At 47.4% G+C, this 25,324-nt stretch overlaps 1 protein-coding gene and 1 long non-coding RNA gene across 2 annotated transcripts; one reads left to right on the plus strand and one right to left on the minus strand.

Annotated features, from left to right (window-relative positions):
• Positions 1-590: 590 nt before the first annotated feature.
• On the minus strand, positions 591-24,334 carry PRMT5 (protein arginine methyltransferase 5). Its single transcript, XM_083410320.1, has 17 exons — positions 24,032-24,334; positions 21,473-21,591; positions 20,110-20,195; positions 18,039-18,173; positions 16,968-17,083; positions 16,107-16,156; positions 15,813-15,976; positions 14,472-14,633; positions 12,784-12,861; positions 12,257-12,315; positions 9,594-9,716; positions 5,464-5,639; positions 4,687-4,796; positions 3,332-3,425; positions 2,972-3,088; positions 2,071-2,135; positions 591-964 (listed from the first exon to the last, which is right to left on the minus strand). Exons 1-17 carry the CDS (start codon positions 24,226-24,228, stop codon positions 812-814), a joined length of 2,004 nt encoding a protein of 667 aa, XP_083266446.1. The 5' UTR covers positions 24,229-24,334; the 3' UTR covers positions 591-811.
• On the plus strand, positions 21,591-24,259 carry LOC310663270. The gene is made up of 2 exons (XR_014504459.1): positions 21,591-22,785; positions 23,047-24,259. It is a non-coding gene; the product is annotated as an uncharacterized lncRNA (long non-coding RNA).
• Positions 24,335-25,324: the final 990 nt, after the last annotated feature.

A 25,324-nucleotide genomic window follows, 5' to 3' on the forward strand; every position in this document is an offset into this window, starting at 1 on the left:
CATACAGGGCCTACTCAACCTGTTTGGGCACTGTGGAACTCCCTGCCTCTTGACATGGAGCAGGTGCCTCCGCTGTACTCTTTTTCGGCGCCTGCTGATGCTTAGGAAGTTGAAGGAATTTTAACCCGTTTTAGCATTTTAACTTTTGTATGTAGGGTTGTGATTTTTTTCCTCTGTCTTATACTTTTGTAAACCGCTTCAAGGTTTTTTCACAACCAAGCAGAGTATAAATTTAGGAAATAAAATAAAATAAGCCAGCATTGCGTAGAAAATATTTTCATAACAACTGTTGGGTCTTCTGTTTGGTAAGACCGGAGCGGTTCAGGGATGCTTGGGGCCTCCAGCTGATGTGCATCCTGTTGGCCCTGGTTCCTGATAGACTGCCTCTGAACATGGAAGTTCTACTTAGCTGCGACAGTTAACAGCCATCAGCAGAGCTGTCTTCAACTGGTTTTAATTGCTGTTTAAAGCCATCTAAGTTAAGACGTCACGACAGAAGATGGCAGCTAATTCTAAAACGGTTGTATCGCTTTCAAAACCAAATATCGAAAGCGAGTTCCCTGCTTCATCACAGACAGCAGCTCCAAATACACATTTGAATGACTTTATTGAAATTTCACAGACCGGAAGCAACACATGGAACAACGGCAGGTGTTAAGAATGGACCTTTCCTGGACCTACACCCGCAGCAACGTTGGAGCCCCTCCGGGCCTCTGCACAGTCTCTGATGCTCCTCTGAGTGGAAAGAGGATTTCTTGTGTCTCAGGGCTGGCAGCAAGAACTTGGTTAAGGGGAATGGACTTGACTCCTCTCATAGTCCAATGGTGTAGGAACGTCCTGTGGGGTTGTGGATGACGGAGCACATGGGAGAGACTACGGCCCACTCGTACCACACTTTCTTTGAGTTGCTGCAGCGCCAGAAGGCTACGCGAATGCGCTCACCTGCCTGCACATTCATGGGTTGCTGGAGGGGGGAGGGGAGAGAAGAGCATGAATAGCTGAGGGCCTGTTCACAAACCAGGATAACACCACCCTAATACAGTGTTATATAAGGAACCTTTGTCCACAAGTCCTTTTCCCTCAGTGGTCTGCTAAAGACTTTTCTTCCCTTCTCTTGTTTGGTTGTAAGTCACTTTGGGTTGCCTTGGGCAGGAGAGAGGTTTAAAGACTCTCTCGAGGCAAATCTTTAAAAATGTAGTATAAACGCACACAACTGGGAAACACTGGCCTGCGAGCGCTCCAATTGGAGAACAGCCTTTACCAAAGGTGTCATGGGCTTTGAAGACACTCAGGACGAAAGGGAGAAGCGTGCTAAGAGGAAGGCACACTTGGCAAACCCTCACCATAATCAGTTCCCACCTGGAAACCTATGTCCCCACTGTGGAAGGACGTGCGGATCCAGAATTGGCCTCCACAGTCACTGTTAAAACTGTTTTCATGGAAGACAATCTTCCTCGGCTACGAGTAATCGCCAAAGAAGAAGAAAGCACCTAATAATTTGAGAAATAATAAATAATTTCTCCGCTGGAGGCAGTCTACTAGGGCAAACGGGACAGTGCTCCATCAAGCTCAGCCTGTGCTCAGACAGTTCTCACTTGCCTACTCTTGATGAAAGCCTTGTGCTCTCAGCCCTAATCCTAAAGCATGAGGAATGTGTGGGCTAGCTGGGAGCATCCTGTATTGTTATTCCCCCCCCCCCCCAATAGGTTTTCTTATAGATGTAAAAACCAATTTAGAAGAACCACCCAGTCCTACCATTGCCCACAATAAAAGGGAAAAAAGTCAAAAAGAGATCAAAAGCAAAGAAAAGGTGTGTAAAAGGGCAGAGGAGGAGAGACAGTGGGGGAAGAAGTGGCAAAGACAGAGATGAGGAGACAGAAACCGTGTTGCCTTAAATAGCATTTGATTATCCTGGCACACATTGTTGTGTTTTTCCCCACTGAATGTAAAGCGTACAAAATGCCCACACCTCCTACAGCTGTTCTTATCACCTTGGAGGTTCCCTTACTGCCCAGCGGTAACAAGGGATGCCTTCCTCTCCCACAAGGGAGTGTTTAAGGAAGCACTTACCTTGAGAGGGAAGAAGATAGGGAACCACGAAAACATGCCAGGTGAGTGAGTCTCAGGCCGAATACCTAGGCGGAGGAAACATTGAAAAAGGCACGTTCTGCAACATCAAAGCAAGACCGCTCACTCCACCCCTTCAGCCTCTGAGGGGGCACACCTGGTGGCTCCCCACCACCTGAGCTTCTGTTGGCCTTTGCTAGGAAGCAAACCTTCAGTGCGACAGGTTCCCTATCCTGTGGAACTCCCTGCCATTAAAGGCTCAGCAGTAACCATTCAGCAGGAATGGCTCAGGACTGCAATACCTCAACACCGCCTCTCTCCCTATGAACCCACCCGGACCCTGAGATCATCATCTGAGGCCCTTCTTCGTGTGCCCCCTCCATGGGAGGTCCAAAGGGTGGCAACACAAGAACAGGGCCTTTTCTGCAGTGGCTTCTCATTTGTGCAATGTTCTTCCCAAGGAAGTTTGGGCTGGCACTTTCATTATATACCTTTAAGTGCCGGGCAAAAATGTTCCCTTTTTGACCAGGCCTTTGGCTGACTGACATCCAACGCCCTTTGAAATGTGTTGTGGAATGGGGATTGTTGAGTTGTTTTTGCTCTTATTTTTATTATGTATTTTGTGTTTTTTTATATTGTAATTTTATCCCTATATCTACAGATATAGGGCGGTATACAAATTTAATAAATAATGTAATATTAATTCTTGCCTTTCGGGAGTCTCTCAAAAAAACCTGTTATTCGGACGGGCCTTTGCAACACAAATTTCTTTTTACCTACCAGTGGCTACTGACGTTTTAAATTGCTTTTGTTGCAGTTTTGTATGCTGCAAATGTCATACATTTCACGGGTTTAAAAGTATTTAAATGAAATAAATAATCCCCCTTATCTCCCCTCAACTTACTGAGAGTGATGTCTCCATACAGAGTGGTCTCAAAGTAGCCTGCGAAGCCGTGAAGCACTGTGTTTACATCCACAGGGAACTCCAGTGTCTGGTAGCGGTTGTTGTCTTTGACTCTGTCTACAAGAAGGAAGAGGGTGTGGTCAGCCAAGGCCACGCCCCCTCAAAGGACGGCCCACCTTGCTCTCTTAAGGGCACAAGCTGATCGCCCACCACTCACCTGGTCTGCGCCAACCCAGGTTCTATGGCAGTTTGGTTTTTAAAGGTGTGACTAGCAGTTCTTGCCACATCGTGTGGCTAGTCCAAGCCCCACCCTCCTCAGCAGGGAACGTGCAGTTAGCTCCTCTGCAGCCCTTCTCATACCTGGGTTAGGGTGCTTGAAGGAGAAGCATGCCTGCGGGGGTGCCAACTGGTGGAAGTTGTGGAGCCGGACAACATAAGGCATTTCAAACTGAGCCTGGGGACGTGAAAGACAGGAACAGAACAAAATGCTGTTAGGACACTGTTCTAAAATTCACTTTGCATACATAGGCGCTGACTGCTTGTTGTACTTGACAGAGCCATGTTAAAAGGTTTGCAATTACTGTATTTTTTGCTCTATAAGACTCACTTTTTCCCTCCTAAAAAATAAGGGGAAATGTGTATGCGTCTTATGGAGCGAATGCAGGCTGCGCAGCTATCCCAGAAGCCAGAACAGCAAGAGGGATTGCTGCTTTCACTGCGCAGCGATCCCTCTTGCTGTTCTGGCTTGAGATTCAGAATATTTTTTTTCTTGTTTTCCTCCTCCAAAAACTAGGTGCGTCTTGTGGTGTGGTGCGTCTTATAGAGCAAAAAATACGGTATTTCCTCCTATTATTTGGGAGGGTGGGGAATGAGACAGTTGTATAAAAACTGTGTTAGGCTTTATTCAAAAGAATACTGTCTTCCTTCGTCTGCTGGGTTCATGGAACTTGAACTGACAAGTTCAAAACAGTTCAGTTCATGTCACTAATCTCTCCTGTCCCTACGGACCATGTCATTCCCCGTGCTCTCAACACCGATTCTTTTACAAATGCATTAACAACAAGCGTCTAGTCCTTATTGTAACAAGCTCTTCGCCTCTGATAACATTTGGGCTGGAAGCCAAGCCTTATGGGGAACGGTTGAGGGAGCTGGGCACATTTAGCCTGCAAAAGAAGAGGCTAAGAGAAGATATCAGAGCCATCTTGTAGCAACTGGAAAACTAGCACATTTATTATGCCCCAAAAGCCGTCAGTAACAAACACTGTGCTGTCCAGATGTTGTTGAACCACAAGTCCCACCATCCCTGGTTGTTGGCTCTGCAGGTTTGGGCTGATGGGAGCTGGGAGTTCAATACTGACATAGGCTTTTCCGGACAAGAGTCCATTCCACGAAAGCTTATGGCCGTAACATACGTTCCCATCTTCCAGGTGCTACAAGACTCTGTTGTCTTGGCTGAATTTAGCTGTCTGGTCTCATATCCTTCCAAATACACTTGTGTGTGTGTGTGTGTGGTATTGAAACAATAAAGGGGTATTCTTTGTAACCTTGACCCAATGTTTTCATGCATTACCGATGGTTAGGAAAAGTGCCATTTTCTGCCTGTGTTATTCACAGAGATCACAAAATCCTGCTTTTTTTTCCATACAACAGTTTTTATTTTTTATGGATGCAGCAACTGCAGAACTGCAGATCACAGGGCATGGAGAAAGTCTCACCTCGGGGTCGCGGTCTTTCTCGCGACAGACGCGCACTTCGTTGTAGAGCTTCGAGGACGAGATTGGGCCCAGGAAGGAGGTGTAGTCGCCTGGGATGCTCACCCCTCCTTCTGCGTATGGGGAGAAGGGAAAAGGCATCAGGGGCTTGGAACTGGCTGGTAGGCCTAACACACTTAGCATCTAGATCAGGGGTCTGCAACCCGCGGCTCCGGAGCCGCATGTGGCTCTTTTACACCTTTGCCGCGGCTCCGGGGCGGATACTAGCGAGGGGAGGAGGCGCACTGTGCGCCCCGACACTCCCCACTGTGGCGGGCGCTGTGCTGGCTGTGATGTCGCATGGGGGCGGTGCGTGCGTTAGTCACACACCGTCCCGACGTCACCTTCCCGCCCGCCCACTACATTGTAAGGGGCATGTACGCTGGTCACTGCATTGAAAGGGGGCATGTACACTGGTCACTGTTTTGAAGGGGAGTGAAGAACACACACACCAAAAAAGGTAATTTGTTAATTTAACGTTTATTTCTATGAGGAGGAGTAATTCTGAGGGGTCAAACAAAGAAATAATAAAAAAGTGACAAAAAAGTTATTTTTATAATGACGAGTTTTGCGGCTCCCAGTTTTTTTTCTTCGGAAACGGGTCCAAGTGGCTCTTTTTCTCTTAAAGGTTGCAGACCCCTGATCTAGATGCTCAAAGCAGTGCTCCCTCCCCACTCAAAACAACCCCCCCAAATTATACTCTCCCTGTCCGTGGGCTGCCCTCCACTGTACCCCCCTCACCTTTCAGGCAGTGCTCTGCCCCATCCAGGCACTCTGGGGACAGCTCGTTGTCAGCAAAGGACCCCAGCAACTCCGACACCATGAGGTCAGCCTTCTCGGGGGCTTCCCACTCACGCATGTCGCAGGAGACCACCGTCACCTGGGAACCCCATTCCTCGTACTGCCAGCTCTCCAGCCTGCAGGAAGGGAAGGCAGAGGTCAAGGGCCGCAAACTGGCACAGTTTCACCCTCAGCTGCTGTTGCCCTCAGGTAGGTCCAGCTTGTGGGTTTCCCAGAAGAGGAATCTGGTTGGCCACTGTGAGAATATGATGCTGGACTAGATAGGCCCGATTCAGCTGGGCTCTTCTTATAAGGCTCCTTAGGAGGGTCATAAAACACCTTGGTGTGCAGAGCAGGTTATCCCGACATTTCAATCCCACAAGGACATCAGGGAGACTCAAGGTATGGGCATGTGGACCCCTCAACCCCACTCAAAGGGAGGCTGGAATGAGTAACTGTTCCCAGCTTTTTCCTTCCCTGGCTCTTTGTTCTGGCGACGCCACAGCTCCACCACCTTCCCCCTTATTGCCACACTGCAAAACGAGGGGTTTTATAATCTGTGTGTAAGAATACAGAGGAAGCCCTGCTGGATCAAGTTACAGGCCCGTCTGGTCCAGTATTATCCGCTCACAGTGGCCAACAAGACACCTTGGAGAAGCCTGCAAACTGGAGCATAACAGCACTGCAGGTTTTTTTTAATAAATTTTGTTTTACAATTCAGAATGCACATTTAAACAACCTTAAGATATCAATGACTTCCCTTCTCCTCTTTCCATGCATATGTTATATAAACTAAACCGTTCAGTATTCCATTATTACATCCATCAAAACTTTCTTACACTGTTGAATTTATCTTTATGCTGCCAGTGTTTTCAAGTGCACACAATTTCCCTCCATATATTCAATAAACATTTTAAAATCTTTACGAAGAACGAATGTTCTTCTTGTTCTCTTATTCTATAAGTTAGATCCGCAAGCTGCGCATATTCCATCAGTTTTAAGTTGCCATTCTTCTTTGGTTGGGACATCACTTGCTTTCCATTTTTGGGCTAAGAGAACACGGGCCATCGTAGTGGCATACATAAATAACCTTTTTCGACACCTGGGAATTTCCATCTGAATTATCTCCAACAAAAAGGACTCTGTTTTTTTTCTTTTGGAAAAGTGCTCTAAAACATTTTTTTCCAACTCATTATAAATTATTTCCCAATACTCTTTTACAGGTCCACCACATATGGAAGAATGTATCCTCGGCCTCATTGCAATGAGCACTGCAGTTTCTAGTAACTGGTAATCTCAGCAGTGGAAGGAGAGCCTTACTATAAGGGTTAGTAGCTATCAATAGCCTAATCCTCCGTGAATTTCTCTAATCCTCTTTGAAAGCCATTCGAGTTAACCACCGCGTTTGCACAAGGCTGAGAAGGAGAGTCACAGGAAAAGCAAACTTTTGCTGTTTCCCAGTAATACATCTCTACAGTGTGGACTAAGTTGTGGGGGAGCCTTTGCTGTTGCTGTACTCAGGCATACTTGCTAGGGCTCATGGGAGTTGTAGTCCAGCAACAGCCAGAGGACCTCAGGTTCCCCAAACCTGGCTAGGACAATGCCATTTCCCTGGGGGCACTGTGAACTGAACTCCCCACTTGACTCACAGTATGAAGCCTCCTCACCAGTAAGGAAAAAACGAGTGTGTCATCAGGTCTCCCACCTGCAGCTTATATAGGGAGTACGGCAGGGTTGGGTGAGGCCTCTAAGAGGGAACAAAGCCTTTTCACTCCTCATGCCGCAACGAGGTAATAGTATTATTGCTGTTATATTTAGTAACAGGGAGTGCAAATGTGCCTGTAATTATATTTCAGCAGCCTGCTAAAATCTATTGATTAATTAGGAACCTGCCCAAAGAATACAAACCAATGTACAAGGTATCTGCCTAGAAGCTTCCATTTTAAACTAACATGTAATACAAAGGGAAGGGGGACAGAGAGGAAACCCAAGCCCTCCCTAGTTCAGAAGGCATTTTCTCTTCCCCAGTTAAGAAACAACAACAAAGAAGGGGGGGTGCCAGAGAGCAAAATTTGCACTATCTGTTAATCTGCAGACAGCAAAACATTCTAGATTGCGGTTTCCTGCATTATCTCCCATCTCGGTTCCAGTTTTGGGGCATTTGCCTGAGGCAATAAGATGCAATGACCTGCGGAGGACTTACTGATGCAATCTTATACCTTCAAGTTATCATTACCACCAACTATTGTAAAAAATAGGCAAAAAGCCAAGGATAAAATTTAAAATATTAACAGACGTTAAAGAAAGAGGGGGCTTTGCCCTGCCAGACCTAAAACTCTATTATGAAGCAGCAGCTTTCTGCTGGTTGAAGGAATGGCTACTTCTTGAAAACACAGACATACTGGATTTAGAAGGGTTTAATAATGCATTTGGCTGGCATGCATATCTATGGTATGATAAAGTTAAAGTGCATAGAATGTTCAAAATTCACATTGTTAGAAAAGCACTGTTCAATGTCTGGATCAGATACAAAGATCTTTTGGAAAACAAAACCCCAAGGTGGTTGTCTCCAATGGAAGCTAAGGCAGTAAAGAGACTCAATATGGAGGCAAATTGGCCGAAGTATTGGGAGATCTTAGAACAGGATGGTGACAAACTGAAATTGCAGAGTTTTGACAAACTAAAAAGTAAAGTCCGAGATTGGCTTCATTATTATCAAATAATGGAGGTATTTAAAATGGACAGAAAAATTGGCTTCCAGGTGGAAAAATCAAAATTGGAAACAGAACTATTAGAACCTAAAACAAAAATATTGTCTAGAATGTATAATTTGCTGCTGAAATGGAACACACAGGATGAGGAAGTGAAATCGGCTATGATTAAATGGGCTCAAGACGTTGGCCATAACATAATGTTTGCTGACTGGGAAAGGTTGTGGACCACTGGAATAAAGTTTACGGCATGTAATGCCTTAAGAGAGAATATAATGAAAATGATATATAGGTGGTACATGACACCAGTCAAGCTTGCAAAAATGTATCATATGCCTGATAATAAATGCTGGAAATGTAAAGAAGCAGAAGGTACCTTCTTTCACCTTTGGTGGACGTGCCCAAGGATCAAGGTTTTCTGGGAAATGATTTATAATGAATTGAAAAAAATATTTAAATATACATTTAGAAAGACCCCAGAAGCCTTTCTCCTGGGTATGGTAAACCAACAGGTTCAAGTGAAGGATAGAACTCTTTTTATGTATGCTACAACAGCAGCAAGAATACTCATCGCGCAATACTGGAAGACGCAGGATTTACCCACGCTGGAAGAATGGCAAATGAAGCTCATTGACTATATGGAACTTGCAGAAATGACTGGCAGAATCAGAGACCAGGGAGAAGAGATGGTGAAGGAAGACTGGAGGAAATTTAAAGATTATCTACAGAAACATTATAAAATTATGAACGTTTGAGGTATCAGATTGAATGTACAAGAATGTTATTATAAAAACGACAATGTTACAGAAAGTATATTTAGTAAGACATAGGGAAAGGTAAGGATAAATAAGACAATAACATTAATCTGAACCAAAGATACGCCAGAGGGAAAGAGTTTACTACCAGAATATAAGATCTAGAATACAGAGTGGGAAGGCATGGGGAAGTCGCAGACTTAAGTTAATGCTGAAGAATACAATGACATAATATTTGTTTTTAATTTTTTTATTCTTATCTCTTTCATTTTTTTTTTCTTTTTGTATAATGTATGTATTGTTTTGTTTTTGCTATTGTTTTTTTTGATGTGTTTGTCGATTTGTTTTCTGTTTCTTTATTGAATGTGGAAAATAAAATATTATTTAAAAAATAATAATAATAATAATAATAATAATAAATCTTTCAATTTGTTAGTTTGTCCAGGATGAAGAGCAGAGCCCCAGTCCTGTAAAACTTCCAAAATCCTGCAGTTTTCCAGTTTCCTTTTCCTCACAGCCAGAAAGGGGGCCTGTGTGGGTTTCACCTGCTCTCCTCACAGAAGAGTGGGCACAAAATGTTTCATTTCCATTTCCACCCAGGGGGGAAAAGGGCTAAAGTACTTACGTCACCACAGCATTGGGGTTTTTCTCCACAGCGTAAATCTTGATGTGTCTGTCGGCCTGTCGCGCAGCGCGGAGGGAAGCATTCACAAGGGGCCCCCGTCCTGCTCCAAGCACCATCACCACCCTGAGCAGATAATAATAATAATAATAATAATAAATTTTATTTATACCCCGCCCTCCCCGGCCAAAGCTGGGCTCAGGGCGGCTAACAACAATCAAAATAATCCAACATTCTAAAAACCTTTCATTATAAAAATTAATTAAAATCAAATTGATGGCAACCATTAAGCAAGATTCTGTGCAGATTGCCAGAGGAGGGAGTCAGGCTGTGCCCTGACCAAAGGCCTGGTGGAACAACTCTGTCTTGCAGGCCCTGCGGAAAGATGTCAGGTCCCGCAGGGCCCTAGTCTCTTGAGACAGAGTGTTCCACCAGATTGGAGCCACAGCCGAGAAAGCCCTGGCTCTAGTTGAGGCCAGCCTAACCTCTCTGAGGCCTGGGACCTTCAGGATATTTTTATTTGCAGACCGTAGGTTTCTCTGTGGGGCATACCAGGAGAGGCGGTCCCGTAGGTACGAGGGTCCTAGGCCGTATAGGGCTTTAAAGGTTAAAATCAGATGGGGAAGGAGAGAAGGGAAAAAGGAGAAAGACGCTGTAAAGGTAAAGGGACCCCTGACCATTAGGTCCAGTTGTGGCCGACTCTGGGGTTGCAGCACTCATCTCGCTTTATTGGCCAAGGGAGCCGGTGTTTGTCCGCAGACAGCTTCCGGATCATGTGGCCAGCATGACTATGCCACTTCTGGTGAACCAGAGCAGCGCACGGAAACGCCATTTACCTTCCCGCCGGAGTGGTACCTAGTTGTCTACTTGCACTTTGATGTGCTTTTGAACTGCTTGGTTGGCAGGAGCAGGGACTGAGCAACGGGAGCTCACCCCGTAGCGGGGATTCGAACCGCCGACCTTATGATCGGCAAGTCCTAGGCTCTGGGGAGGGGTGCTAAAATAACAGGCAACTAAGCAGCTTATTCTCCAGATGGGGGCAAGATGGCTGACCAGCTGGAAAGAGCCGTTGACGCAGACCCCAAAAGCACAATAAACTCAAGGTCCACCTATGTCTTGTGAGGGAAGGCAATTATCCGTGCTCCATTTCTGAAGGAAGTACGCCAATTCCCGCTAGGCCACGTTCAAACACAAGTTGGGCTACTTCATTTTAACCCACACACGCAGTTGGATTTTTGACCTTTACTCCTCAGGAGTGCTCCTGCAGGGTTCAATGGTGTTCACTCCCAATTTAAGTGTGCGCAGGAAACAGGCCTAGCGCTCCCGAACACAGTCTTCTCAGCGAGAGAAGAGTTAAAAGTGAAGGAGTGCTGATTTCTCTTAAAAACGAGAAACCCTGCTTCCGAACTGTTCATTCCTCTTTATTTATTTTTAATGTGCTACAAGAAACTGCTGGAGCCTGCGCTCAGGGCAAGACAGAGACAAAAAAGGAGAAAGCTTCAACAAACGGTGTGTTTCTCTGGGTGCACCCTGTGGTAGTTTTGATGTCAAGCTTTTCTTGGAAGAGCCAGCAGTAAATTTGTTGCTCCTGCTGGTGGGGGGGCGGCTTGAAAGACACTGTGCAGATTACAGGATCTGGGAGTTCAAGCCGAGTAAGAAGAAACAGGGAGAGGGCCCTTTTCAACTTATAATCCACTTATATGAAAGGAAAATGGGGCAGGTGGTGCTGAGCAGGAGTTTCATCCCCACTAAGGTGGCACCACAAGCGGAACAGAACTGAAATGGTATACGCTTCCCTGCCTGCTCATATACTACTGACCCTGCTGAAAACTTTTCTATTCCAGCAGGCAATTGGGAATACATCCTTCCACAACCGTTAACCGATGTTTGTTTTTAACCTTTTAATATGTTTTTATTGTACGGTTACATCTTTTTATTGCTTAAAACTTGTTTTTTATATGTTTTTATTGCTTAAAATTCTTAGTTTTCGATTTTGATTTATGTGGTAATTGTTTCCCATTTGGTTGTGTATTTTTTTGATGTGGTTTATTTATTGTTTATGACTTTTGTAATTATGTAATCTTCTTATGCTGTAAGCCGCCTTGAGCATTGTTTTTTTAACTATGGAAAGGTGGCATACAAATAAAAAATGATGATTTTATTGCTGTAAACAGCTTTGACATAATACCGTATTTTTTGCTCTATAAGACTCACTTTTTCCCTCCTAAAAAGGGGAGATGTGTGTGCGTCTTATGGAGCGAATGCAGGCTGCGCAGCTATCCCAGAAGCCAGAAGAGCAAGAGGGATCGCTGCTTTCACAGCACAGCGATCACTCTTGCTGTTCTGGCTTCTGAGATTCAGATTATTATTTTTTCTTTCTTGTTTTCCTCCTCCAAAAACTAGGTGCGTCTTGTGGTCTGGTGCGTCTTATAGAGCGAAAAATACGGTGTGTGTGTGTGTGTGTGTGTGTGTGTGTGTGTATATATATATATCTATCTGAAATGACATACAGATATAGAAATGTTTTATAAAGAAATATAACGTGGCAATAAATGGCTGGCTAAAAAGTGCCAAAGGGTGCCTCCCACATCCTCCCATTTCCCAGCATCCTCCGCAAAGGTGGTCAGATGAGGCCAACCCAGCTCACAGTTGGGATTCTTACTCACTGAACGTTAGTTTCTTTCTCCTCATCAGGCACACGGTCTAGGAGGCACTTGTATATCGCCTAACAGGGTGAGAATAATGGGTTGGAGTGCGTCTGTAAAAGTCAGTTCCTCTCCCCGCCATCGAGAACTAGCTGCTAATGTTCCCACTCCAATCTCCCCTTCACAAAACACGTTCCTTATGAGGCCTCCCTCTCTCTAGACCAAATGTGGCGTTCTCAAGGCACTGCTAGACTACAACTCCCATCACCCCTATTTGCCATCAGCTGGGGCTGATGGGAGTTGTAGTCCCACAACACCAGGAAGGCCCATTAGCAACCCTTCCCTCTAGTTTTCCCTCCTTCCCACAACATGTTGGCCCTTCAGTGCTCCAACCAGCTTCTGTGTTCCATCCAAGCACAAATATTTGGCCTGTGCTCCTCCCCACATACCCCTCCCCCCACTCTTTCCCTCCCCACTTCTTGCCCCTCTCTCATAGCTCCAACCTCCCTCTCAGCAAGCCTCACACCTCTTCTCCACCACACACCAACCTGTTGGTACTGGGAGTACTTGATAGGGTCCTTCTCAAACACCTCATACGTCTGGGATTCCAGGTTATCCATCAGGGGCTGTGCGGGGAAAAAGCACCACAAGGAGAAAGGCTTCACACCCAGTGTGGGCAACACAGCAAACAAAGGGGCCGGGTGTTTGTTAAGGAGCAGGACTTCCAGCATTGTGGGCAAGGAGATCAGCGGATGGGAAAGACACACCAAAGTAACACACTACAGAGGTCAAATGGGAAGATCACAGACTCATAGAGCTGCAAGGGACCCCGAGGGAATTCCAGTCCAACCCTTGCAATGCAGGAATCCTAACTAAAGCATCACCATCATACCGTATTTTGCGCACCATAGGACGCACCGGCCCATAAAAAGTAAAGGTAAAGGTACCCCTGCCTGTACGGGCCAGTCTTGACAGACTCTAGGGTTGTGCACCCATCTCACTCAAGAGGCCGGGGGCCAGCGCTGTCCAAAGACACTTCCGGGTCACGTGGCCAGCGTGACATCGCTGCTCTGGCGAGCCAGAGCCGCACACGGAAACGCCGTTTACCTTCCCGCTGGTAAGCGGTCCCTATTTATCTACTTGCACCCAAGAGTGCTTTCGAACTGCTAGGTTGGCAGGCGCTGGGACCGAACAACGGGAGCGCACCCCGCAGCGGGGATTCGAACCGCCGACCTTTCGATCGGCAAGCCCTAGGTGCTGAGGCTTTTACCCACAGCGCCACCCGCGTCCCAGCACCGGCCCATAGGACGCACCTAGTTTTTTTTTGGGGGGGGGGAATAAATAAAAAAATATTTTATTTCCCCCCCCCAGGTGCGGGGCTGGAAGAACCAGGTCTGGGAACAGCGGGAAGGCGTGCTCCGCCTCCCCGCTGTCCCCCGAGCTTGTGGGGCTGGTGATGGGGAGAAGTGCGCTGAGCCCGGGACTGCAGGCAGCTCTGTGCGGCCATCGGGAGCCGGACGGGACTTCACGCCTGGCTCCCAATGGCCGCGCAGAGCTGCGCTGAGCCCGGGACTGGAGGCAGCTCTGCGCAACCCTCGGAGCCGGTCTCCCGAGGGTTGCGCAGGGCTTCCTGAAGCCTGCATTCGCCCCATAGGACGCACACACATTTCCCCTTCATTTTTGGAGTGGAAAAAGTGCGTCTTATAGGGCGAAAAATACGGTGATTTATTAGCATCCTAAAGCATCCAGAGATAGATCAGACTATTTTAGTCCAACAACAACAACCTGGTTGTTGTTGGGCGACAATCCTGGTTGCAGTGGAAGTCAGATGAGGAAGAAGAGGCGAGTGGGAAAGGCGGCGTTGGCATGGGGCAGCCCGACAGGGAGGGCCCCTCTGCTCCTTTGCCTCCACAGGCTGGGGAAGAGGAGGCAATCTCACCTGCTCCTTGTCATGCCCACACCCCCAGAGCAATTTGGGAAGGAAGAGGAGGCACTCGGCAAACCGTAGCCAAGCAAGTTACGCCAAAGCAAAATATGTGCAGGCTTCCTCAATGTGGGTTTCGCACCAGGGTGGTGGAATTCAGCCAAAACACACAACAGTCCTCTTTGCAACACCTTTGATGTGATGCTTCTCACACATCCAAAGTGGTCAGTTTTCAGAGGTGGACAATGAAGGCCGAGAGGGAGCAACTCGCGTACTGAGAGCTGGAGAGGACCTTGAAGCCAGGAGACTCACCTGCAGCGGGGACTGGAGATAGTCTTCATAGCCCTTTGCAAAGAGCTCGTAGGCGGAAGGAGGAGGGCGGTTCTGGCTCAGGTACTCCAGGTACTGCAGGTAGGAGCAGAACTCCTTTTCCGGATGGTGGTGGGAGCCTGTGATGATGAACTGCACCTCAAGCTGGGGGGAGGGAGTGGAAGGGCCAAGTTTATTTCTTTACATCCAGCCTTTCCCCAAGGAGCTCAAAGTGGCGTACAGGGTTCTCTGCCTCCCTCCGTTATCCTCACAACAACCCTGCGAAGTAGGTCAGGCTGACAGACCCAAAATCACCCAGCAAGCTTCATGGCAGAGTGGAGATTTGAACCCTGGTCTGCCGCATCTTAGTCCAACAGTCTAACCCCTACACCGTCCCGGCTCACACTAAAATATCCGCTCATCCACCCTGGTGACCCATCGCTCTGCAAATTATTGTTAGCGTTAACTGTGTACATGACGCTTCGGGGAACCTTCCCGGCCTGGCAGGCCAGTTCCTCACCTCCCCTTTGCAAAGCCTGCCTATCAATCATTTGAGAGTTGACTGACACCTGTCAAAGTCCCGTGCACAGCACTTCGCAAATGCCTGGCAACCACCGGACTCTTGGGAAGTGTCATACAATAGGCTTTGCAGGCTCTGCAAATCACTCAAGCTCAGCTTTTACCAGCCCCGCATCTGACATTACGTCTAACGTGGAGCAGGGAGACCTGGATTAGGCCCACATGCTGGATGATCGCACCCCAGATCTAAAAACAGACCCAGAGAAATAGGAAAGGAGAGGGATGGAGACAGGAACAAGCAGGCAAATAATATAAGATTATTTCAATCACAGGTTATTTCGGCTTAGCTAGATCTCCCAGATGCCTGCTTCAACCTCACAGCCTGCAAGTCCCTCAGGAGTTACCTGCCAGGCACCTGTTCTAGTCATACATCTTTTCACACGTAGAGCTAACGTTTTCTCTTCAGGGGGATTTAATTTAGCAAAATCACGTGGGGCCGTAGCTCAGAATTCTCTACTGCTAATTCTGCCCCCCCCCCTTTTATTCCTTGCATGCCCTCGCAAAAAGGAAGGCTCTCTCCCAAAATGGCTTTGTCGCAGAAAATGGCGCCCTAGAGAGGATGGCGTCGTGCTCTTTCCAACAGCCAGAGTTGTTCTGGGAAAGGTAGAGAAGAATTTAGACAGGTAACCCTTCACACAGGCGATAAACTCAGGGTTCCAATGATGGAAAGAAGCAGGTAAGAACGTGAGAAGAGGCTGCTGGATCCGGCCAATGGCCGATCCAGCCCAGCATCCTGTTCTCAAGGCAGAAAAGGGGGAAGCTGACCTTCAGCAGGCGGAAGACCAGGCGCTGATGCATCTTGGAGAGGACAGGGAAGCCTTTCTTATTGGTCAGGAAGATGCTGGTGGGCAGTATGGCCGCTTTGATTGGCTCCCCCAGCCAGCGGTCAATGACGTGATTGGACGGCAGGTCGGGGCCCACCTCCAGCGCTGAGGAGAAGGCACAAAAAGGCGTCAAAGGAAGAGAAGAGGCGCCAGACTCTGCACCTTGAGGGTTCCATGGGGTGCAAGCCTCCTTCCCCCAGCCTCTGGGGGTGCCCCCCCCCGTCTCGACACTCACCCACGGCAACACGCTTGTTGTAGTCACACAGCGTCCGGAAATTGTGCCACCTGGAGGAACAAGAAACCCATGTGGCCCCATGAGAAGGCTGGCATCCCCGGTCTCTTCCTCTGACCTGCATTGTCCTCTTCCCCTCCCTTCCTTCCTCTCTTTCTCCCTCAGGACTTGCTTGCGCATCTAGTGGAACGAGTGATGTGTTCAGGAGGTGAGTCAGAAGACTCAGGTGTTGAGTCTTAGGAGAGGTGGGCCAAAAGGGCAGCCACACTTTGCCACAAATGGCCACACGAACTGAAACAGCCGGTATTGAAGGATTGAAACCTTTTTTTCAAAAAGGAACACAGTATCTAGTTCTTCAGCAGCGTAACAAGAGTTCCAAGAATGAATCTGGATTCCGCCCCTGCTTTTAAAGAGAGACAATAACCTCTAGCGAGGTCAAGAGCCCTCGATTCACTTCTTGCCCAGTTTGGGATAAATGAATATGGGGTTATGGAAACCATCTCACTTCTGCCTTAAGTACTGGGCTGCATCCAGGTGAAAAAGGGCCTCTTTGCAATTGTTTGTATACAGGTTTATTTATGTATATGATTGTCTCAACTGTTTTCATAAATGAAATTATGTATTTATTGCCAAGTCATTTCAAGAGGTTTCATAAGAAGAGATTAATTGTTTTTTTAAAATAATAAAAATAAATTTGTATACCGCCCTTCATCCACAGATCTCAGGGCGGTAAAAATGAAAATAAAACAAACAAAACCTCAGTTTTAAAAGTGTGACTTGCACTCTGTTCTTATTCAGTAGCAAACTGGCTCTGCCTTCCCAGTTTCCACCCAGGTTCCTGCTGCCAGCCGATTCCTCGCTCACCACTGCCAGGTCTTCTCCTCGCCTGCAGACTCGTCCTCTATCTCCTGCACTGCCTCGTTCTCGATAACGTCGTCCCGCAAGTCCTCAGGGGCCAGCAGTGGGACCCGCATCCAGAACTAAATTTGAGGGAGGGGGAAAGGGAGGGGGGAAATGATCACATGCATGAAGCAGGAAGGCAAGTGTTGGTTGGTCCCAGTGGCGTAGCGTGGGTGTCAGCACCCGGGGCAAGGCAAGTAATTTGCGCCCCCTAACCCGGGGCAAGGCAAGTAATTTGCGCCCCCCCCCCGCTGCACTGTCCCTCCCACAGATAGTCCCTCACTCTCTCTCCGCACCGCACCGCACGCCTGGCACCCTCCCCTCCACAGTGGACGGCGACCCGGCGGCTCGGATCGGATTCGCACAGCCAGCACTGCAGTGAGAGAGAGTGATTGAGCCAGGTAGGGGCAGAGAGCTGCGAGTGAGAGAGCGCCCCCCCCCCCAGATGTTGCGCCCAGTGCGGCCAGCCCCCCCCTGCACCCCCCACGCTACGCCACTGGTTGGCCCTTGTCTTCAACAATGGCCTGAGCATATTGACAAAATCAGAGAATCGTAGGGATGGAATGAACCCCCAGGGGTCATCTAGCCCAACCCACCCCCGGCAGAGCAGGAATCACAGAGAAAGAATCCCTGGTGGATGTCCACCCAACCTCTGCATAGAAACCTCCGTCACCTTCTGATGAAAGATAAATTCCGATGAAAGGTAAATTAGGGTTTTCGTTTTGGAAACTGACTTTTAGAAGACACCTGAAGGCAACCCTATATAGGGAAAATTTCAGTGTTTGATGTTTAATTGTGTTTTTAATGTTTTGTTGGAAGCCAGCCAGAGTGGTTGGGACAACCTAGCCAGATAGGCGGCATAGAAATGTTGTTGTAGTAGTAGTAGTAGTATTGTGTTTCATTGCATTGCTTTGAATGGCATTTATTTTTTCATTTGTACCAACAAACAAGTGGCATGTCAGAGGGATGCAGGTGAGGTTTTTGCAGGTGTACTGTGGATCTAACGGCAGGGGGCGAAGTATTTGATGCCCTTACCATGGAAGTGTGATGCCCAGTATTGATGTGGTTACACAGAACGCGGGCCAAGTTGGGGTTGTCTGCCTGCTTCAGAGGCAGCAGGAACGCTGGGAGTCCCAAGTACGCCCCAAAATTCAGCTCCTGTAACATGGCCTGCGGAGGACAGAGAAAGCATAGAATAGCATGTAAAATTATTGCCAAAATCAAACTTGAAAAGATATACTGTACAGCAAAACTGGAGGAAGGTTTAGAATGGCTGGTGTTTCCTTTTTCAAAGGGCAATGCAATAAAAGAAAGGAAACCTCATTTTCCCTCCACAAGAACTCCAAGCGATACAAGGAAACAAGCAAACAAGAGGTTCAGGGCAAAACAAAAGGAGGAATTATTGGAAATGGCCAGCAGCTAAGATGGCGCCCTCCAGATTTTGTTGGACTACAACTCCCATCATCTCTGACCATTGGCCACACCACACATGCTGGGTATGATGATAGAAGTCCAACAGCATCTTAGAACAGGGATGCACAACCTGCGGCCCTCCAGATGTTTCTGGACTGCAACTCCCATCATCCCTCATCACTGGCTATGCTGGCTGGGGCTGATGGGATTTGTAGTCCAGAAACATCTGGAAGGTGGAGCAGGTTGTGTACCCCTGGTCTAGAGTGTACCATATTGGCTACTCCTGGCTTAGTGGCTCAGGGCCTGCTTTGCATGTAGAAGGCTAGAGATTCAATCATCGGAATCTCTAGCTAAAAAAATATCAGGTAGCAGATCTGGAAAGAGACCTTGGAAAGTTTCCACCAATCGGAGTGGCTGATGCTGAGCTAGAACGACCAAAGCTCTGTCCCTTTATGCAATGCACATTTAATTTATGGAATTCAGTACCACAGATGTCATGACAGCCATTGGCATTATTATTATTAATTCAATTTATATGCCGCCCTTTATCAAATGATGCCAGGGTGGCATACAATATTATAAATGTATCAATGACAAAAACATAATAAAAACATAGTTAAAAAGCATGTGAATGTACAGCCTAATAATCAAAGAAACACCATCTTCTGTCCCACAATTTTACAGGTCATAGATTATTTAATAGCCATAGGCCTGAGTATAGAGGAAAGTTTTTGCCTGGCGCCTAATGTACCAACGGCACCAGGCGAGCCTCTCTAGAGAGAGCGTTCCACAATTGGGGAGCCACCACAGAAAAGGCCCGTTCTGTTGCTGCCACCCTCTGAACCTCTCTGGGAGGGTGAGGACGTAGCGAAGGACCTCAGGTGACAAGTGAAGGGTTGAGTCGGTTTGTATGGGGAGGGGCGGTCCTTAAGCTATTGACCAGTTACAAGTACCTTGTCAAAAAAAGGAAGCACATACTAATTTATATTTCAGGCGATATTAGTTAGGATAGCTAGGACCAGGCATTCCCATGCCAGATACCTCCACTTTCCACATGCCAGGAACACACAGAACATCATCTGCTGAAATGTTTTTTCAGCACGTCAACAATAAATTGAATTTAAAGGTAAAGATACCCCTGCCCGTTCGGGCCAGTCTTGCCAGATTCTAGGGTTGTGCGCTCATCTCACTCTAGAGGCCGGGAGCCAGCGCTGTCCGCAGACACTTCCGGGTCACATGGCCAGCGTGACAAGCTGCATCTGGCGAGCCAGCGCAGCACACGGAACGCCGTTTACCTTCCCGCTGGTAAGCGGTCCCTATTTATCTACTTGCACCCGGGGGTGCTTTCGAACTGCTAGGTTGGCAGGCGCTGGGACCGAACGACAGGAGCGCACCCCGCCGCGAACTGGCGACCATGCGATCGGCAAGTCCTAGGAGCTGAGGTTTTACCCACAGCGCCACCCGCGTCCCAAATTGAATTTACACAGATTTTAATAGACAAATCAGCACCCCCTGCTTATGATCTGGCTGCTCACTTCTGAAATGGTGGCCAAGACGGAGTTTTGAGTCTAACATGGCAAGGTAGTTTTTAAAGTCTTGGTGGCCAGTTTCCCCCTCTTCCAAGCACTGCACGCAAACCTTTGTAGACCATTCCAGAAACACCTCCCAACCCTTCGTTGCCAAGCTCACTCACCGCCTCAGAATTCCTGCGAACCTTTTCCACATTGGAGTCTGCTCGGATCCATGGGGACAGTTTGCCCACAATCAGGGTGTTCCAGTCTGCAAGGAAGCAGGATGTCAAGGAGAATGTGACCATTCATTTGGGGAGAGACAGACAGCTTGTTCAGAGCCAATAGCCACCATGAGAATGCAGCTTGCCCTTTAAAACCAAATGAAAGCTTTTTTTCATTTAAAAAAACTTGTACTACTCAATGGGTCACACAGTAACAAGTACAGTGGTGCCTTGCAAGACGAAAAGAATCCGTTCTGTGAGTCTCTTCGTCTAGCAGTTTTTTCATCTTGCGAAGCAAGCCCATTAGCGGATTAGCGCTATTAGCGGTTTAGCGGCTATTAGCGGCTTAGCTGCTAAAAGGCTATTAGCAGCTTAGTGCCTTAGAAAAAGGGGGTGGGGATCGAAAAAAAATCGCAAGAATCGCAAGACATTTTCGTCTTGCGAAGCAAGCCCATAGAGAAATTCGTCCTGCGAAGCACCTCCAAAACGGAAAACCCTTTCGTCTAGCGGGTTTTCCATCTTGCGGGGCACCACTGTACAGTTATACCTTGGAAGACAAACGGAATCTGTTCCAGAAGTCCATTCGGCTTCTAAAACATTCGGAAACCAAAGTGCGGCTTCTGATTGGCTGCAGGAAGCTCCTGCAGCCAATCGGAAGCCACTTTCAGGTTCCAAAGAACTCACTTCCAGGTTTGTGGCATTTGGGAGCCAAAACATTCAACTTGCAAGGCGTTCGGGAACCAAGGTACGACTGTATGCCCATCTCTATATCCTTAACCAGTGATTGCCAGTTCAGACAAATGTTTTCCACTACAAATGCTGGGAGGTCTGGATTTGGATAAAGATTTGGGGAGGGGAGATAGTTCCTTAGGAGGAGGTCACTGAGTACAGTGGTGCCCCGCAAGACGAATGCCTCGCAAGACGGAAAACCTGCTAGACAAAAGGGTTTTCCGTTTTTCAATGCGCTTCGCAGGACGAATTTCTCTATGGGCTTGCTTCGCAAGACGAAAAAACCGCTAGACGAAGAGACTCGCGGAATGGATTCTTTTCGTCTTGCGAGGCACCACTGTACTTTTTATTGTGATTTTGTTCCTTTCTTTTAAACTTTGTTTCTGGTAAACTGCATAGAGGTAAAGTAAGTGAGATATATATATCTAGAGAGAAAGAGAGTTAAATAAATAAAAAATAAACCAAAGGGCCTTCCCTACACCAAGCCCTTGAGAATATCACTATATTTTGACAAGTAAATAAATTCATTACTTCCCGCCCAGTCTTTAATGGACAGAGAAAGCAACAGCAGCAATCTGGGCTCCCAAGTTCTCACCTCTCCCCGAGAGCAAGAGGTCAGAGCGTGTCTGGGGTCCCGGTCGGTTTTTAGCTGGCTCCTGGAAAAACTCCCTCTTGTAGCGAGGGTGGAAAATGGGCATGCAAAGGAAATCAAACCTACAGAGTGAGGAGAGAGGAAATTGAGAAGTTAAGATCCTGGTACTGCGAGTTAAAATGACAACACTGCATCCCACCAGCACCTGAGATGTGTTTGGTTGGGATGCAGAAAAGAACCTTCTCTGTGGATGTCTCTGGAGTTTGACAAGGGAGTTGCATCTTAACAAACAGACCCCATATTTTCTATACATTTAAAACAGTATCACGCCACAGTTTGCAAAGGGTGCTGAGAACTGTCAGGAGTTCCCTATTCCCCTCAAAGAGCTACAATTCTCTGAGTGCTTTAATAAATCAATCCTTTTTCCCAGGGACCTCTGGAGGAAGCTATGTCTGTTTGAACTCGCATGATATAGCTTTAAAGTATAGTGCAGATCTGCTCGTTCTGTTGGCCTTCAATTGTTGTGCAAGACCATTGCCTTCCCACTTGGCCAACCAGGCAATTAAATTTAACCTCCCTGATAACGTTAGTTCACGTGCTACCTACTGCCTCTTCTCTCTTTAATCGCTGATTATTTCATGGTTTTTTGTTGTTGTTTTAACCTGCCAATCAAAACATAAGCACCTTCAGCATCTCTACTAATTGAAAGATGGGATAGCAAATGCTTAAAAAAAAGAGATAAGCTGCCTGTAGTTTTTCTAAGTTTATTAATTAATGGATTAAAATGATTAACTAGTGGATTAAAATTTTAATACGGTTGTACAGCTTATACCAACGTCCCATCCCCATTTCTTTTCTTTTTGGGGATGATGTTATCTTTATAGTGGTGATAATCAACACTGTCTCCCGTGAATTGTTGAGTTTTTTCTATAGAATCCCTTGAGACAGAATTGAAGCTTGAGCAAGAACTGGGGGAAACGCTCACTTGTTGGAAAAGTTAATTTCTTTTCTCCTCCAAGGCCATCAGTATGCCACTAACAATGGTCACATTAATAGCCAGGTTTCACCTATAGCTCTGCAGGTTCGTGACCGCAGGAATTTGACTGAGAAGAAAATCTTACAATATACAGTACAAAGACTGAATCTAAATTTTTAGACCTACAAAATATATATATGGCAAAGGATGTAACTACAAAGCTAGAATGTAGTGTCTAAACACAGCAACTCACACAGATGATATCAAAGTTCATGGTTGGGTAGGTGGTTGCAAGCTACTTCCCAAGCGAGGCTGAGGGTGCAGAAACTCACAGATTACCGTATTTTTTGCTCTATAAGACTCACTTTTTCCCTCCTAAAAAGTAAGGGGGAATGTGTGTGTGTCTTATGGAGCGAATGCAGGCTGCGCAGCTATCCCAGAAGCCAGAACAGCAAGAGGGATCGCTGCTTTCACTGCGCAGCGATCCCTATTGCTGTTCTGGCTTCTGAGATTCAGAATATATTTTTTCTTGTTTTCCTCCTCCAAAAACTAGGTGCGTCTTGTGGTCTGGTGCGTCTTATAGAGTGAAAAATACGGTAAGTGTTTCCTCAATGAATGATAGAGTTGGAAGGACCCTAAGGGTCATCCGGTCCAACTCCCTGCACTGCAAGAATCCTGCCCACAGCCATCCCTGGGTGGGCTCAAACAGCCAGACTGACCCACTCTGCCACCTGCTTCACTCATCAGTGAGCTTAGTGGCAGAAATCAAGCAGAGTTGACACCACACCCTAGGGCAGCAGTTCTCAACCTGTGGGTCCCCCCAGATGTTGTTGGACTACAACTCCCATCATCCCTGAGCTCTGGTCTTGCTAGCTAGGGGTGATGGGAGTTGTAGTCCAACATCTGGGGACCCACAGGTTGAGAAAGGCTGCCCTAGCGGAAGGTTCCTCTACGTCACAGCTGGGGAGCCGGTGGCCCTCCAGATGCTGTTATAGACTCCAGTTGTGTCAGCCCCAGCCATGGCGGCCAACCCCTTGACTGGGTTACAAAAGCTGTAGGCCAGCAAGATATGGAATGCCAAAGGTTCCATTGTCCTGATCTATGAAGCGGATGCATTGATCCCCATCTTTCTGTTCCAAAGTGGAACGGTCTCCCTTGGGTGGTAGTGGACTTTCCTTCACTGGAGGCTGGATGGCCATCTGTCATGGATGCTTTAGCTGAGATTCCTGTGTTGCAGGGGGTTGGACTAGATGACTCTTGGAGGGCCCCTTCCAACTCTACCATTCTACGATCTTCTATGGTAGGGGAGTCTCTGCCTGCTGGGAAGCTGTTGAAGCCACACAGAGGCAGCACCTTTGCATTCTCTGAGGTCAAGGGTCAGGTGGCATGACCTCCCCTGGGGTCAGAGGTCACCCCGGGGATCCTGAGTAAATGGGAAGGCATTAAAAAAATATAAATCAAAGCAAACCCAACCAGCCCTCAGCCCAGGATGGTCCCAGGTGACCCGCAGGTAGAGGTCAGGGGTCACCATGGCACGCTTAAGGGAGGGGTCAAAGGTCAGCAGAGGACCACGTGGTCCCTCTCACCCCTGCCTGGCGACCGCTCCCAGGGTGCCCGCCACTTCCGGGACGCAGCTCAAGTCCCTCCCGCAGGAGACGCGCGCCGCCGCCGCCCCCGGACCCACTGCGGACGCCGCTGCCGCCGCCATCGCCGCCGCTGCGCTCGCCGCCATCGCCCGCCACACAAGGAGCCGGGAGCCCGGCAGCCGCGCCCACTTCGTCATCCTGGCCAATCAGCGGACGCCCTCGGAGGGGGGGCGGAAATAATAAAAGGTCCAGCCAATCGCAGGAGGCCTTTCCGGGGCAGGCCTGAGAGGAGGAGCCAATTAGACTCCAGGCCGGGGGCGGGGAAATAGCTTTCTAGCTCAATGAGGCTTCGGGGGAAAGAAATCGGTTTCCCATCATGCTCTTGGGTGGAGAGGCGCTTGTGGTCTTTTATGTTCCACTGATGTTAAGATCAGCATGCCTTGCTCTCCGCTCGTCTGCGGACTGCAGTTCCCGTCATGCGTCGCGGCACAGGTTTTCAGTTGTTCGTCGCGCTCGCCCGGCGTAGCGTGCTCTATAGGGAAGGCGCTGTGAATCTCACAGAACGTCCAAGGGCCAGTGGCGCAATGGATAACGCGTCTGACTACGGATCAGAAGATTCTAGGTTCGACTCCTGGCTGGCTCGGAAAGGGCTTAATTTTGCCCCCACCACCCAAAAAAGACACCAGTTTAGAATTTGAAAATTTTAACTAGGTAATATTATTGCCATTTAGGCATTGGTGTTATTTTACATCTAGCCTCCACCTCATACTGCAGGGGGAATCCGCATAAAATAAGCCTACCCAAACGTGGCAGAAAGCTTTGCTTAATAAATAAATAAATATTTTCATGTGAACCTATTAGATTTGAGCAATATTTAAATACAGAAGGAAAAGTCCTAATTTTTCGCATTGGGCTTAAACAATTGAATATTTCCGTCCAACATCATATTTGCATTTTAAATTCCCAAGCTATGAATATTTGCTTGCAGACTTAAGAAGCCCTTTAGCTACTACTGGGAACAAGATAGAAAGCTGGTTTTCTTTTATGCAGTTAAATATGGGCTGCTGGCAGAACGCCCTTATTTGTTTTTCCTAAATAATGCAGTAGCTGAGCACATTATCGTTGAAAAGGCATCCCTTCTTCTCGCCTTCAAGAGGTATTTTTTTAATGCATCAAAGTTAGCCTCTTTTAAAAGCAATAATGCTTTTAAAAATAATCAAAAACAAAAAGCAACAAATAGCAACCATTGCAAAGTTAATTAATTGAAGTCGCCTATGATATACTGAAAAATAC

Source organism: Podarcis tiliguerta (genome assembly GCF_965153285.1).
Source record: "Podarcis tiliguerta genome assembly, chromosome: 13".
NCBI classification, from domain to species: Eukaryota; Metazoa; Chordata; class Lepidosauria; order Squamata; family Lacertidae; genus Podarcis; species Podarcis tiliguerta.

Coding starts and splice junctions, on each gene's coding strand:
- PRMT5 (XM_083410320.1), bottom strand. CDS start 24,228: ATGACGAAGTGGGCGCGGCTGCCGGGCTCCCGGCTCCTTGTGTGGCGG. Junction 21,592..24,031: donor GGAGCGGTCGCCAGGCAGGG/GTGAGAGGGACC, acceptor CTCACTCTGTAG/GTTTGATTTCCTTTGCATGC. Junction 16,157..16,967: donor GAGGAGAAGACCTGGCAGTG/GTGAGCGAGGAA, acceptor TTGTTCCTCCAG/GTGGCACAATTTCCGGACGC.